The following is a 16,248-nucleotide window of genomic DNA, read 5'->3' on the forward strand; positions in this document are numbered from 1 at the left end:
AAAGCTCCAACACTGGAAATTTTTAAGAAAATGTTGGATAGCCATTTGTCTGAAGTGGTGTAGGGTTTCCTGCCTGGGCAGTGGGTTGGACTAGAAGACCTCCAAGGTCCCTTCCAACTCTGTTATTTGTTATGTTATGTTTTGTTATGTTACGTTATGTTATGTTATGTTAATCTCTTCTTGAAGGCCTCCAAAGATGAAGCTCCCACAATAGGGGCCCAACACGTCCATTTTTTAGGCTGAATTTCAGCCGCGCCACCTGGGGACGTTTCTCGGCCTTACACGGGGATCTAAAAGCTAGGAGTTGCTCCTGCCCCCAGATTATCGTGACAAAATGGTAACCTCAAATGTCAGCTTGTTCTTCTCCTTGTCCCCGAAAGGGAAAGGCTGGTTGACAACTTCTTTCAAGTAATCTTCGACAAATTCCATCGTGAAAGCAAATTTCCTCTTCATGTCATTTCGGGACGAATCGGTGAAGGAGTCATACCTGCAAACAGAGAGCATGTTAAGGTGGGAAGTAGGACACACCACCCTAAATTGTGAGATGTGCATTTGGTCGTTTTGATGAAATCGTAAGTTCCTCTAGATACAGTGGTGGGAATCAGCCGGTTCGGACCGGTTCAGGCGAACCGGTAGTGGCGACCTGCAGGTCCTGCCAAACCAGGAGCAATCCCATCCTATATCGTTGCGTTTTTGACACCTCATGCATGCAAACCGTCTTGTTTGACGTCGCACATGTGAGCGTATTGCCATGTTTTGTGATGCATGGATGGCGTGCACATGAGCGAAACGAGCGTCCGCATGTGTGCTCACATTTCCGGTGCTGGGCGAACCGACAGCTGCAGTATGCGAAGCCCACCTCTGCCTAGATACCCCCGATGGGTACCAAATCCTGAGGTTAGCCTTACCCTATCCCTAATTCCAGGTAGCCCTTGACTTACGACTACAATTGAGGCCAAAATTTCTGTTGCTAAGTAAGACCTTTGTTAAGTGAGTTTTGCCCCATTTTACGACCTTGTTTGACCCGGTTGTTAAGTGCATTTGGCTTCCCCATTGACTTTGCTTGTCAAATGGCCTCCAAAGGTGATCGCATGGCCCCAGGACGATGCAACCTTCAAAAATAGGGATCAGTTGCAGTCGTGAAGTTAGTAACATGGTTGTTAAGTGAATTGGGCTTCCCCATTGGCTCGTCGGAAGGTCGCAAAAGGGGATCACGTGACCCCGGGACATTGTGACCGTCATAATTATGAACCAGTTGCCTGAATTTTGATCACAACAAGAATGCGGCAACAACCGTAAATGTGAAAGACGGTCATAATTTTCAAAACCACTGTAGCTTTGAACAGTTACTAAACAAACTGTTGTAAGTCAAGGACAATTGGCGAATCCTCCTTCCAAAGAGGATTTGGGGATTGGACGGATACGATCTCGGACTGTCGCGATCACACGGTCGCAGAGGTGCTGTGGCGGTCGCAACTCTGAGGTTGGTCACGAGTAACTTTTTTTCCAAGTCCATCATAACCTGGAGCGGTCATTTAGCGATCGTAAGTCGAGAACCACCCGCTATCGTTGAAGGATCCGTCTGTTGTTTCCGGAAAGGAACTTACTCATGGATAGTAATCTTGGTAGGAATTTCCGTCCACAGCCTGGCGTATTTCACAGGGACCCCCGTCTCTTGCGGGTCTCGGTCAACGTGCATGTGTAGCATTAAGCGACAAAAAGAAGCTCGCAATTCATAAGGTAGGTTTTCATCCGACATGCACCGTAAGATCAAATCCACCGAGAGCTGGGTGGAGATCTGATTTATAGCCAAATACTGGCGGTCCAAACACATCCTTGCAAAGAGATTGAGTTGATACCTTAAGATAAGAAAATAAAACTGTTATTTGCAACCAGCTTTCGTTTTCCTAAAACACCGTCGCGAAGGAACAAGGTCACCATCGCCTGAATAAGGCATGTTAACCAGAATCAGTTTCTTCCTTTTTTTGTTGTTGCTGTTGTTTATTCTCAGTCATTTAGGTCATGGTTGTCCTTTCTTTGTTTTTTTTTTCCCTTGAAGACGTTTCGCTTCCCATCCAAGAAGCTTCTTCAGTTCTGAAGCTGAAGAAGCTTCTTGGATGAGAAGCGAAACATCTTCAAAGAAAAACAAGAAAGTTCAGTTGCCTCTTGGGAAAAAAACACCTTTTTTGTTCAAACTATCCTTTTGGTTATAAAAATCAGACCCAGAATATTGGAATAACTGCACACACAGCAAGCCCTATATAACAAATTCCAGAAAATGTTTTACAATTCTTTGGTTTAAGAATTTATGGTGTAATCCAATTAAAGCTTAACGAGAAGTAAAACCCACCATGGGAGTTGAATACAAGCTTGTGTATAAACTCCAGCCTTTATTTATTTATTTTTGTCTGAAATGATATATAGGGCTTCCTCCCTGAGCAGGGGGTTGGACTAGAAGACCTCTAAGGTCCCTTACAACTCTGTTATTCTATTCTATTCTGTTCTGTTCTTTTCTAATTTTTTTCTTATTCAATTCTATTCCGTTTCATTCTATTCTATTCTGTTCTGTTCTGTTCTAATTCTCTTCTTATTCTCTTCTCTTCTCTTCTCTTCTCCTCTTCTCTTCTCTTCCTTATTCTATTCTATTCTTATTCTATTCTTATTCTTATTCTATTCTATTCCTTATTCTATTCTATTCTATTCTATTCCTTATTCTATTCTATTCTATTCTATTCTATTCTTATTCTATTTTATTCTTATTCTACTCTATTCTATTCTTATTCTATTCTATTCCTTATTCTACTCTACTCTACTCTACTCTACTCTACTCTACTCTACTCTACTCTACTCTACTCTACTCTACTCTATTCTATTCTGTTCTGTTCTTATTCTACTCTACTCTATTCTATTCTTATTCTATTTTTATTTTTATTCTTATTCTATTCTATTCCTTATTCTATTCTATTCTATTCTATTCTATTCTATTCTATTCTATTCTATTCTATTCTATTCTATTCTATTCATTCTATTCTATTCTATTCTATTCTTATTCTACTCTATTCTATTCTTATTCTATTTTTATTTTTATTCTTATTCTGTTCTATTCCTTATTCTATTATATTCCTTATTCTATTCTATTCTATTCTATTCTATTCTATTCTATTCTATTCTATTCTATTCTATTCTACTCTACTCTACTCTACTCTACTCTACTCTTATTCTATTCTATTCCTTATTCTACTCTACTCTATTCTATTTAATCAAATGAAAGAAATTGAGTTTGAAAGAAGAACGCAAAATAGCTGCAGATCACACATGAAAGAGCTCAAACGTTCTCCTTTCCAGATGAGCCCAAATTTCCAGTTCCTGAAGATTCAAAATGTTATAGGTAATCCTCGACCACTTTATAAATCCTTAGTAAGGCTACACCTGGCTACTCCCAGTTTCATTTGGACACCATTTCCCCCCCTTTAATTTCCCTCATGTGCTAATGGAGCTGTGCTGGAGACGAACTGGCTTCAATTCATGTTTCTTGAATCTCTCTCTCTCTCTCTCTCTCTCTCTCTCTCTCTCTCTCTCTCTCTCTCTCTCTCTCAGCTAATTTCTAACACGGGATTAATTCATTTCTGTATCTACCTTGGCCTCTCCAGATGCTTCAATGTAATTGGAAAGGCTTGGATGATCAGTAAAGCTAAAGAAGAAGGAATCATGGTTTAGGATCGCATGCAGTTTTGAGAAAAATTACCTGTAGTAGGTAAGGACCTCTAAATCAGTTTTGGTGCCCTCCTTCGCTTCCTGAGCAAGATGACGGATGGCCTTCCCATGGGGCTCCTTGTTACTGTCGATCCAGTACAGCCACACCTCTTCTTCTTCCATATCATCCGAAAGGGAGGAGCAATTCAAGGGGTTGTCCATTTGCATGGAAACCAGCCTTTAAAACAACAACGGACTCAATCACCACCAAGGGTAGACATGGAGACGCGGCTTAAGAGAAGCGACGGGGAAGTGTTACAAGTAGATCTCAGCGGGCTTACTTGGTCTGAATGAGGATGTCGGCGTTTCCAGGACTCAGCATGTATTTACAAATGAGTTCCTGGGTGACTGGAATGGCAGCCGTGTTGGAAACACACAGGTCGGAGAGGTAATCCAAGAACCTGGAGGACGGGCAGAAGGAGCAAGAAGAGAAGGTGCTTCAGAATGGGCAAATACAAAGAAATTTATAGAAATACGACTATAGGTAGACAGACAGATCGATCGATCGATCGATCGATAGATAGATAGATTGATAGATGATAGGTAGACAGAGATAGATAAATAGATAGATAGATAGATAGATAGATAGATAGATAGATAGATAGATAGATAGATAGATAGATAGACAGACAGACAGACAGACAGATAGATGGGAGAGAGAGGATAGATAGATAGATAGATAGATAGATAGATAGATAGATAGATAGATAGATAGATAGATAGATAGATAGATAGGAGAGAGAGAGAGGATAGATAGATAGATAGATAGATAGATAGATAGATAGATAGATAGATAGATAGATAGATAGATAGGTGAGAGAGAGAGGATAGATAGATAGATAGATAGATAGATAGATAGATAGATAGATAGATAGATAGATAGGTGAGAGAGAGAGGATAGATAGATAGATAGATAGATAGATAGATAGATAGATAGATAGATAGATGAAAGAGAGAGAAGATAGATATAGATAGATAGATAGATAGATAGATAGATAGATAGATAGATAGATAGATAGATAGATAGATGAGAGAGAGAGAGAGGATAGATAGATAGATAGATAGATAGATAGATAGATAGATAGATAGATAGATAGATAGACAGACAGACAGACAGACAGACAGACAGACAGACAGACAGACAGACAGACGGAGGATGGATGACATGAATTATGTGAGCTGCTTCAAACCTTGGCTCTCGATTCCTCCTGAGTAAATTCACAAAGGTCTCGATTTCTTTAGCTGTGATATGTTTCTCCAGCAGCTTCCTGTTGTTGTGCAACAAAGCTGTGATCGTATCTTCTGCCAAGATATCATAGCCAATTTGAGATTGCATGATGCAGAAATTGGTAGCAATATATTCCTGGAAGAAAATCCCAGAACAATCTGTTCAATAGTTTGAAAACAGGAACACTCCCTATTACTTCCCCAAGTTCCAGATTTATTCCACATTATTTCCCTTCCTTCGTGCTCACCAAGCTCAGCACCAAGGAGTCGCCAGAAAGAGAAACCCAGATAAGCATGGATGAACACCAGACAAACAATCCAGCAGAAAACAAGATCCTAATCAAGGAACTACCAAGCAGGAAAACACTCCCCCGCCAACACTGCCAGGGCAAGCAATTGTATATAAGAAGAGAGTAAACCCTACACTCCCTTGTAGATGATGTTACCTCCTCCTCCTCCCTGCAATTCCCACTGCCTTCTAGCACCGATGATGTTACCTAGTTGGGTCATGAAACGTCTGCAAGAAAACCACCAAGCTCAGAGAGCACCAAGGACCCCAACAGTCCTCCTCCTCCTCCATTATGCAACCCCCCTCCCTTCTAGCAATGATGGTGTTTCCTAGTTGGGTCATGAAACGTCTGCAAGAAAACAACCCAGCTCAGAGACCACCAAGGACCCTTCCTTTCAACCCTGAGCTACAAATCTTGTATTCATGTATGTTAGTGTCACTTTATAATGCCTTGGTAAGGCCACACTTGGAATATTGCATCCAGTTTTGGTCGCCACGATGTAAAAAAGATGCTGAGACTCTAGAAAGAGTGCAGAGAAGAGCAACAAAGATGATTAGGGGACTGGAGGCTAAAACATATGAAGAACGGTTGCAGGAACTGGGTATGTCTAGTTTAATAAAAACAAGGACTAGGGGAGACATGATAGCAGTGTTCCAATATCTCAGGGGCTGCCACAAAGAAGAGGGAGTCAGGCTGTTCTCCAAAGCACCTGAGGGTAGAACAAGAAGCAATGGGTGGAAACTGATCAAAGAAAGAAGCAACTTAGAACTAAGGAGAAATTTCCTGACAGTTAGAACAATTAATAAGTGGAACGACTTGCCTGCAGAAGTTGTGAAAGCTCCAACACTGGAAATTTTTAAGAAGATGTTGGATAACCATCTGACTGAGATGGTGTAGGGTTTCCTGCCTGGGCAGGGGGTTGGACTAGAAGGCCTCCAAGGTCCCTTCCAACTCTGTTGTTATATATATTATATATATTATATATTCTATCGCTGAGAAAAGACCAACCTGGTTTTTCCTGTAGTCCTGTTGAGAATGACGGAGGATTCTGTAGCAAAGTCTAAGCATGTATTTGTACGGTGCGTATCTCTGGTCTCCCAAGTCTTCCAATCTCAACATGGCGCCCTCGCCAGCCTTCTCTTTAAATGGGGCTTTCAATATTCCAAAAATCTGTGTCCAAACACAGAGACAGACAGACAGACAGACAGACACATACACACCAAGTTATGTCGCTGGGGAAAAGAAGAGCAAGGATCTTCTCGTAAACCTTCATAACCAAATGAAGGCTTATCAGGGGTGGGATTCAGAAATTTTAGCAAGCGGTTCTCTCCTCGGCTTCTGGGTGGGTGTGGCTAAGATGGGCGTGGCCTACTCAGCCTCCAGCACCCGGGGGGTGTGTGTTTCACTTTTCTTCGAGCCTCCGGGAGGGCAAAAACAGCTTCCCGCAGGTTCTCGAGGCCCTCTGGAGGCCGGAAACGAGCCCGTTTCTGGGCTTCTGGAACTTCCGGTAGGCCCGTTTTTCGCCCTCCCAGAACCTCCGTGCAGGCCCTGCATTTGCCTGGCATCCAAAACGGGCTGCGTAGAGATTCCTGGGAGAGGCAGGGCAGGGTGGGCGGGCAGGTGGGCTCAGCCAGTCCTTGCAACGACCGGTTCAGCGAACCAGATTAAAATTAACATTCGGTTCGCCCGAACCGGTCCGAACCGGCTGGTTATTTCATTTCATTTATTTGATTTATTTGATAGCCATAATAGGGACTGCAACTGTGGTCATAAGTCATGACGGTCATAAGGTGGGTCAGCAGGGATCTGATTTGATGACCTTCTTTCGCAGGGGACATTAAGCAAAAATGGATGTTGGGTGAAAGAAGATTGGGTGAAAATCAGAAGTAAATGCTGGCTGGTGGTAAAAGCATCATAAACTGTGATCGCGTGAGCCCCCGACATTCACAAATGTTGGAACTTCGAAAACCAGGAGAGATCAAAACTAGAGCGACTTCTTTTGTATGGCTAGTTTAATTTCCTCAAACAATTTTCTCCAGTTTAGAAGCTTCCTTGACATTCTCGCAGGATATTCAGAATTTCTAAACCCATGTGAAAACAGGTTGCAGATTTTTTTAAAAATGCCATCACCTTCATATCATAGCAACCATCAAGGAAAGGTTCATACAGTAGTGGCCCAAATTGTGGAAACCTTTTGGGAAAAGTGTATTTTCCAAAACTAGCTAATAATACAATTTATTTTATTTTTTTTGGAGTAGTACCATAAAATTATATATCAATCGAAAGATAATTTAATCAAGACTGTAATGCAATCACTTTTATGAAGGATTTGCTATTAGAATAGCAGTTACAGTAGAAAGAAGAAAAGTGAAAGACAGAAAAAATGAGATATACAAAAATTATCACCATAGAAAAAACAACATATACAAAAATTGTCACCATGTCAGTTAATACTTCGTTGGGTAACCGTTAGCATGAATTGCCTTACAATGTCTTCCCATGGAGTGAACCAAGTCTTTGGGTTCTGCAGCTGTTATCGTGAAACCAAGATTGAAGGATGGCTTCTATTGACTGGGTTTTATTGCTGGGTTGCTTCTAACTAACAAGTTTCTTTAGTCGGCTCCATAGATTTTCAATAGAGTGAAGATCTGGGCTATTCCCAGGCCATTCCAGCAGTGGGATAGGATTATCTTTTGAAACTCCAAAAAACAAAGTGGTGTTATAAGCCATCAAACCTCAAAAATATGCTTTTCCCAAAAGGTTTCCTCAATTTGGGCCACTACTGTAATGTGTCTCTCCTCTTCATTTTAGAGAATGCATTGGTTGGCCACCTACCTGTTCCAATATATTTTGTTCCCTCATTAATTTCTGCCTCTCTCGATTGGGTCTAATCACCACCACATCCAAAACCTCTTGACCATTGTTGTGCACATCAGCCACAAAGAAAATGAGGTCTTCCAAGAGCTTTGTGACAAACCTAAAATGAAACAAGGATAGGAGGCTGAGCAACAATGAATAATAACAGAATAACAGAGCTGGAAGGGATATTGTAGGTCATCTAGTCCAGGGGTCTCCAACCTTGGCAACTTTAAGCCTGGAGGACTTCAACTCCCAGAATACCCCAGCCAGCAAAGCTTCCACCCAACCAGCCCCTTCCACCCAAGCAGGAGACCCTACACCATTTCTGACAGATGGCAGGCCAGTCTCTTCTTGAAAGCCTCCAGGGATGAAGCTCCCACAAACTTTTGAAGGCAACTTCTGTTCCATCGGTTGATTGTCCTCACTGTCAGAAAATTCCTCCTTAGTTCTAAGTTGAGTCTCTCCTTGATCAGTTTCCATCCATCGCTTCTTGTCCTGCTTTCAGGTACTTTGGAGAATATGTGAGCTCCATATTGAACATCTCTATGTTCCCTAAGGTCCTCCAGGATTAAAAAAGGAGGCTTCTAAGCCTTTGTTTAATATGGAGAGGAGAGCCTTCCATGTATGGTGGCTAAGACTCAGGAGGAATCTGGTCACACTTCTTCAAAAGGGGAGATAATTCAGAATAGAATACAGAATAACGGAGTTGGAAGGGATTTTGTAGGTCATCTAGTCCAACCACCACCACCCCTGCCCAAGCAGGAGACCCTACACCAGGGGTCCCCAAACTTGGCAGCTTTAAGACTTGTGGACTTCATCTCCCAGAATTTTGGGAGTTGAAGTCCACAAGCCTTAAAGCTGCCATTGAAGACCTCTGCCCTACACCATTCCTGACAGCTGGCAGTCCAGTCTCTTTTTGAAAGCCTCCAGTGATGAAGCTCCCACAACTTCTGAAGGCAACTTCTGTTCCCATGGGTTGATTGTTCTCACTCTCAGAAAATTTCTCCTTATTTCTAGGTCGAATCTCTCCTTACTCAGCTTCCATCCATTATTATTATTATTATTATTATTATTATTATTATTATTATTATTATTATTATTATTATTATTATTATTATTATTATTATTATTATTTAGATTTCTATACTGCCCTTCTCCCAAAGGACTCAGGGCGGTGTACAGCCAGAATAAAAACCCAAACAATACAATATACAATTAAAACAAAATTAAAAAACTTATTATACAATTGGCCGAAAAACTTTAAAACATTTAAAATTCTAAAAACCCATTAAAATTCATATAAAATTTAGAAATATAAAATATAAATTTAAAAATACAACAAAATTTAAGCCAGCCCCGTGCGAATAAATAAATACGTTTTCAATTCGCGGCGAAAGGTCCAAAGGTCAGATATTTGGCATAAACCAGGGGGAAGTTCGTTCCAGAGGGTAGGAGCCCTCACAGAGAAGGATCTTCCCCTGGGGGTCGCCAGCCCGCATTGTTTGGCGGATGGCACCCTGAGAAGTCCCTCTCTGTGTGAGCGTACTATTCTATACTATTCTGTGAATCTATTATTCCTTGTCTGGCCTTCAGGTAATATTCACACATTCAAATGATGGAAAATCTGAACATAATTGATCATTGCAAAAACATCTGGATTCAAATCCAAAGCCTTTTTCGCTTCCAAGCCACGCTTAAGATTCCCAACCCAGAGTAAAGCTGGCCACCTATTCTGCTCACATAGGACTCTTATTCTAAAACAGCAAAGCTGGCTGAGGAATTCTGGGAGTTGAAGTCCACAAGTCTTAAAGTTGCCAAGGTTGGAGACCCCTATTCTAAAACAATTTTTTTTTGCAATTATTGCCTGACAATACCCTTGCATTCTGACAGGAAACCCCCAAACCAAAAAAGGCCAAGAAAAACCCACTCACCTCCTTTCATTTTGAGTTACTGAACCATTCTCCAAATTTTTGACCGTTGATGCTAAAACCTTGTTGGCATCATTTGCAAAATCCAGGTCTCTGACCTCGGAGAGAGGGACAGACACAATGGCGAAGGCTTCTTTGTCTTCCTTCGTTTGACAGGTGCCAATCTAGGGATTGCCAGGGGGGAGGGGGGAGCAATAAATCAATTCCATAAATCAATTCCATAAATAAATAAATAATAAACAAAACAAATGTATAACATCTATCATCTCTCAATCATCTATCTATCTATCTATCTATCTATCTATCTATCTATCTATCTATCTATCTATCTATCTTTTATCTTTGATCTATCATCCATTTATCATATATCTATCATTTTATCTATCTCATCTATCTTCTCTCTCTCTCATCTTCTATTTATCACCTAATCTATTTATCACCTATCTGTCTGTCTGTCTGTCTGCCTGCATGCCTGTCTATCCCTTCACCTATCCCTCTATCCACCCACCTACCCACCCATCCATCCATCCATCCATCTATGACTGTCTATTTGTCTGTCATCTAGCTATCATCTATCTATCTTTTATCTATCATCTAGCTATCATCCATCTATTTATCATATATATTGCTTATCTATCTCATCTATCATTCTGTCTCTCATCTCCCTCTTATCTTCTATTTATCACCTAATCACCTATCTGTCCGTCCATCCATATCAATCTATCTATCTATCTGTCTATCTATCTATCTATCTATCTATCTATCTATCTATCTATCTATCTATCATCTATCTATCATCCATCTATTTATCATATATATCATTTATCTATCTCATCTATCATTCTCTCTCTCTCATCTATATCTCATCTTCTATTTATCATCTAATCTACTTATCACCTACCTGTCTGTCCGTCCATCCATCCATCCATCCATCCATCTATCCATGACGGTCCATCTATCTGTCATCTATCTATCATCTTATCTATCATCTATCTACCATCCATCTATTTATCATATATATCATGTTACTATCTCATCTATCATTCTATATCATCTATAACTTGTTGCTGGCAATCCTTATGATTTATATTGTTATATTGACCATCAATTGTGTTGTAAATGTTGTACCTTGATGAACGTATCTTTTCTTTTATGTACACTGAGAGCATATGCACCAAGACAAATTCCTTGTGTGTCCAATCACACTTGGCCAATAAAAAATTCTATTCTATTCTATTCTATTCTATTCTGTCTTTTTTTTTTTTGGAATTTATATCCCGCCCTTCTCCGAAGACTCAGGGCGGCTTACACTGTGTTAAGCAATAGTCTTCATCTATTTGCATATTATATACAAAGTCAATTTAATTGTCCCCAACAATCTGGGTCCTCATTTTACCTACCTTATAAAGGATGGAAGGCTGAGTCAACTTTGGGCCTGGTGGGACTTGAACTTGCAGTAATTGCAAGCAGCTGTGTTAATAACAGACTTAGACTGCTGAGCCACCAGAGGCCCTCTTCTCTGTCTCTCATCTCCCTCTAATCTATTCATCATGTAATCTACTTATCACCTACCTGTCCCTTTATCTATCGATCGATCGATCGATTGATCTCTCATATTTCTTATCCACCCGTCTGCCTCAGAGGATTGTAGAGCAAGTCCTATTTAACCAATTTCCTCTTTACCTTTAACATAACAGGCCTTTCTTCATCCTTGTCAATTGGGATGCTAGTGCTGGTGACCCAAGTGTTGGTGCAAAGATGCCTCAGCCGTACATATGAATTCCTAAATAGAAACCAGAGAAATTAGGAAATGAACTTTAAAGCACCAGAGCAGATCACAGATTCTCTACTCAACTCCGAAGGAATTGACAGAGATTGCTGGAAACTCAGTGAGATTGTCTTCGGAGAGGAATAACAGGATACAGAAATTTAAAATTATACCCACACATACACGTGTCCATTGATATTGAAGAGTAATTGATTTTTTTCGATTTGATGAATTAACAAAATCACAACCTAGACCAGAATTAAACCTTCTCATGCATAAAAGAAGGGTGTACAGGATAACAGATCAGCACCTTAAAGTTTCTCCAAAAGTTGTGAATTATAATTTTTAAGTTGTCTTTATGTTATGCTCAACTCCTGATGATTGTACAAAATGTATCCACATGTACATTTTTGGATCCGCATAAAGTGGCTTGTTTTCTTTCTCTCTCTCTCTCTTTCTTTCTTTTTCTTTCTTTCTCTCTTTCCTTCCTTTCTTCCTTCCTTCCGTCCATCCATCCTTCCTTCCTCCCTCTTTCTTTCTTTCTTCCTTCCTTCCTTTCCTTTCTCTTTCTTTCTCTTTCTTTCTCCCTTTCCTTCCTTCCTCCCTTCCTCCCTCTTTCTTTCTTTTTTTTCCCTTTCTTTCTTTTTCTTTCTCTTTCCTTCCTTCCTTCTCCTTCTTTCCTTCCTTCCTTCCTTTCTAGATGAATGTTCTACTTCTTAATCTAACCTAGGGTTGGGGTTTCCTGCAATTCCAACTCAACTATTTTTAAGATCTGATGCTGCTTAGCTTTTCAGCTTAGTTTAAATACAGCTAAAATATTCTTCTTCTACTTGAGGCCAGCTCCTGGTGACCTCATGGACATATCCGTAAGTTTTTCTTGATCATTATACAGAAATGGTTTGATTGCCTTCTTCTGGAATGGCTCTTTGGATTTCCATTCCAGCCTACCATTTGGGGGTCTTCCTCGGGTCTACCATGCGGGAGACCCCAGGAACTAGATCCACCACTAACTAGACCCACCAAGGAGAAAATGTGGAGGTATCTCATAGACAAGTTGCATCTCTCCAACTTACAATGCTAAAGTTGCATCTGGGAATAACCCAAAGCCTTGGCTTCAATCCAGGGGTGAAATACTCCCGGTTCGGACCGGATCGTCCAATCCAGTAGCGATGGCAGCAGGTGGTTCAGAGAACCAGTAGCAAAAATCCCTGCCCTCTCCCCACATGCCCAGCTGAGCCGCATGATCATCAGAGGGTTTTTTTTTTACTTTTAAAAGCATTTTTTCTTCAGCCAAAAAAATGCTTTTAAAAGTAAAAAAAAAAAAAGACTCTGATGATCGCCCGGCTCAGCTGGGATCATCAGAACCTTTTAAAAGCATTTTTTCTACAACCTCTTCAGCTGAAAAAAGCTTTTAAAAGCCTGTGATGATCAGGCAACTCAGCTGGGATCGCCAGAGATAAAAAAAGCTTTTAAAAGGCTCCTCTGACGATCCCAGCTGAGTTGCCTGATCATCAGAGGCTTTTAAAAGCATTTTTTCTACAAGCTCTTTGGCCGAAGAGGTTGTAGAAAAAATCCTTTTAAAAGGTTCTGGCAATCAGGCAACTCAGCTGGGATCATCAGAACCCTTTAAAAGCTTTTTTTATCTCTGGCGATCCCAGCTGAGTTGCCTGATCATCACAGGCTTTTAAAAGCATTTTTTTTTACAACTTCTTCGGCCGAAGAGGTGGTAGAAAAAATGCTTTTAAAAGTAAAAAAAAAAAAAAAAGTTGGCCACACCCATCCAGCCACATTACCCCACCCCTACTAAGCCACGCCAGTAGTAACAAATTTTACGTTTCACCTCTGCTTCAACCCAACTCAACGTCTTGACTCCTTGACTTTCAGATGGAATCTCTGTTTGGTAGAAGCTGAGATCCAGAGACAGAGAGGTAGAAAGACGGAAATGCAGCCAAACATAGATTTTAATTTCTGTTTTTTCCCAACGGTACCTTGGAACCAGACAATCCGCCCGTTGCAAGGTGGTCGCGTCCAGTTCAAAAAGAGAAGCGATGTCATTTCCGTGAGGAACCGAGACTAAGGTGTACATAATCTTCTCTCCTGCTTGCCGTTTCTTCTTCAGAGTTACAAGCTCGTTGTCTTTCTGCTGAGATGGAACAGAGATAACTTGGCTTGTGTTGGAGCTGACCGTCTGTAGAGATTCTCCATCATCCAGGTCATGGTTGTCCCAAAGGTGCCTTTTTTTCTTTCAGGAGGCAACTGGACTTTCTGGGTTTTTCCTTTTGAAGACCTTTTGCTTCTCATCCAGGAAGCTTCTTCAGCTCTGACTTTCTATCATTCCCCACTATCCTGTCAGAGCTGAAAAAGCTTCTTGGATGAGAAGCGAAAGGTCTTCAAAAAAAACCACACAAGGAAGTCCAGTTGCCTCCTGAAAACAAAGCACCTTTGGTACTGGGATAGGGGTCAGTCTGCAACCTTAAACACACAAAGAGCTATTTGGACTCATTTTCTGAAGTGCCTAAGCAGGGGGTTGGACTAGAAGACCTCCAAGGTCCCTTCCAACTCTGTTATTCTATTCTATTCTATTCTATTCTATTCCATACTATACTATACTATACTATACTATTTATCTTCTCATTGTTCCCATCACCAATCTCTTTCCACTTATGACTGTACGACTGTAACTTTGTTGCTGGCAATCCTTATGATTTATATTGATATATTAACCATCATTTGTGTTGTAAATGTTGTACCTTGATGAAGGTATCTTTTCTTTTATGTACACTGAGAGCATATGCACCAAGACAAATTCTTTGTGTGTCCAATCACATTTGGCCAATAAAGAATTCTATTCTATTCTATTCTATTCTATTCTATTCTATTCTATTCTATTCTATTCTATTCTATTCTATTCCATTCCATTCCATTCCATTCCATTCAATATTTTCTATTCGATTCCACTCCATTCCATTCCATTCCACTCCACATTTTCTATTCTATTCTATTCTATTCTATTCTATTCCATTCCATTCCATTCCAATATTATTCTATTCTATTCTATTCCATTCCATTGCATTCCAATATTATTCTATTCTATTCTATTCTATTCTATTCTATTCTATTCTATTCTATTCTATTCTATTCTATTCTATTCTATTCCAATATTATTCTATTCTATTCTATTCTATTCTATTCCATTCCATTCCATTCCATTCCATTCCACTCCACTCCATATTTTCTATTCTGTTCTGTTCTGTTCTGTTCTGTTCTGTTCTAAATACTGTCTTCTATTGGTATAAAATTGAATTGTTAATTAAGGAAGTCCCTTTGTCCATCAAGCTCTTCCTGAAAGATGCTTGGAAGATGAACCTAGACCATACCTCATGGTGTTTCTGAGATGCTTGAGAAATATTAAACTGATACCAATTCATCCCTACACTTTCACACTCTCTGATCTTCCCAAATGCTAAAACAGATCAGAGTTGGACAGCCAATCAATTTAAATAACCGTCTAGTTTTGCTACCGCCCCCCCCCAAAAAAAATGTTGAACACAAAAGAAATGGCATTTGTTTTCAACGCTCAAATATCAGAGCTTTTGTAAGAAGATTTCAGTGGGAAACGTTTTGCCCCGTTTTATTTAGAGGCGTTGAACTCACCAGAATCTTTTCCCCATTGCAGCCATCTGGATAGTGAGGATTTAGCTGCAAAAGAATTATTAGCATTTTTAGAAGTGGTTTTTAACAGGTGGTGTTAAGATGAGTTTGTAAATACAGGTAGGTTGGTTCAAAAGGTAGAGAAATGTGCTCACTACAAGCCGATTTGTGGAGTCCTTGGCCATCTCCGAGCTTGGTGGTTGTGTCTGTTTTGTTACCCAACTACCGTATTTTTCAGAGTACAAGACGCACCTTTTTCCCACCTAAAAGGGAGTGAAAATTTGGGTGCGTCTTATACACTGAATGTAGCCCCTCCCACCCACTGGCCTCTTGCCTCCCAGCAATTTACCTCCTTACAGCAAGCAGCAAGAAGTAACAGCCCATTTCAGCTTCAGCACAGCCTAATTAGCACAAGTTGATTGCCCCTCGGATCGGCCTCCCAATTCACAGCTGTTTCAGGCTGCAAGAATTGCCGTTGCCTATTGCTGCACGAGCCTCTGCTGCTTGCTGCAAGGAGGTAAATTACTGGGAGCAGTTTTTTTTTTTTCTTGTGCTAATCAAGCTATGCTGAAAACGAAAATGAAAGTAAAGCAGGCTGTTTGCTGCAAAGAGGCAAAATTGTTGGGAGGCAGAGGCAGATTTCTTTTTCTTGTTTTCCTCACCAAAACAGGTAGGTGTGTCTTATAGTCCTGTGCATTTTATACTCCGAAAAATACGGTAGGTAATCTCATCGGTGCTAGTAAGGGAGTTGGGTCTGCTGGCTGTTTATAGC

At 40.4% G+C, this 16,248-nt stretch overlaps 1 protein-coding gene across 5 annotated transcripts in view; it reads right to left on the minus strand.

Moving 5' to 3' along the window:
• ITPR2 (inositol 1,4,5-trisphosphate receptor type 2) overlaps positions 1-16,248 on the minus strand; it is a 134,030-nt gene that overhangs the window by 100,569 nt on the left and 17,213 nt on the right. For 2 of the 5 annotated variants that reach the window (XM_058189720.1, XM_058189725.1), the window contains exons 5-15: positions 15,480-15,524; positions 13,814-13,968; positions 11,741-11,840; positions 10,061-10,221; positions 8,106-8,247; positions 6,279-6,440; positions 4,944-5,116; positions 4,035-4,154; positions 3,746-3,931; positions 1,608-1,859; positions 343-487 (exon numbers count right to left, since the gene is read on the minus strand). In XM_058189720.1, coding sequence (XP_058045703.1) covers positions 343-487; positions 1,608-1,859; positions 3,746-3,931; positions 4,035-4,154; positions 4,944-5,116; positions 6,279-6,440; positions 8,106-8,247; positions 10,061-10,221; positions 11,741-11,840; positions 13,814-13,968; positions 15,480-15,524 — 1,641 coding nt within the window. The remainder of the gene's footprint in view (positions 1-342; positions 488-1,607; positions 1,860-3,745; positions 3,932-4,034; positions 4,155-4,943; positions 5,117-6,278; positions 6,441-8,105; positions 8,248-10,060; positions 10,222-11,740; positions 11,841-13,813; positions 13,969-15,479; positions 15,525-16,248) is intronic. The other 3 variants (XM_058189721.1, XM_058189724.1, XM_058189723.1) reach the window with 3 other exon arrangements.

The sequence above is a fragment of the Ahaetulla prasina genome, chromosome 7 (assembly GCF_028640845.1).
Source record: "Ahaetulla prasina isolate Xishuangbanna chromosome 7, ASM2864084v1, whole genome shotgun sequence".
NCBI lineage: Eukaryota > Metazoa > Chordata > Lepidosauria > Squamata > Colubridae > Ahaetulla > Ahaetulla prasina.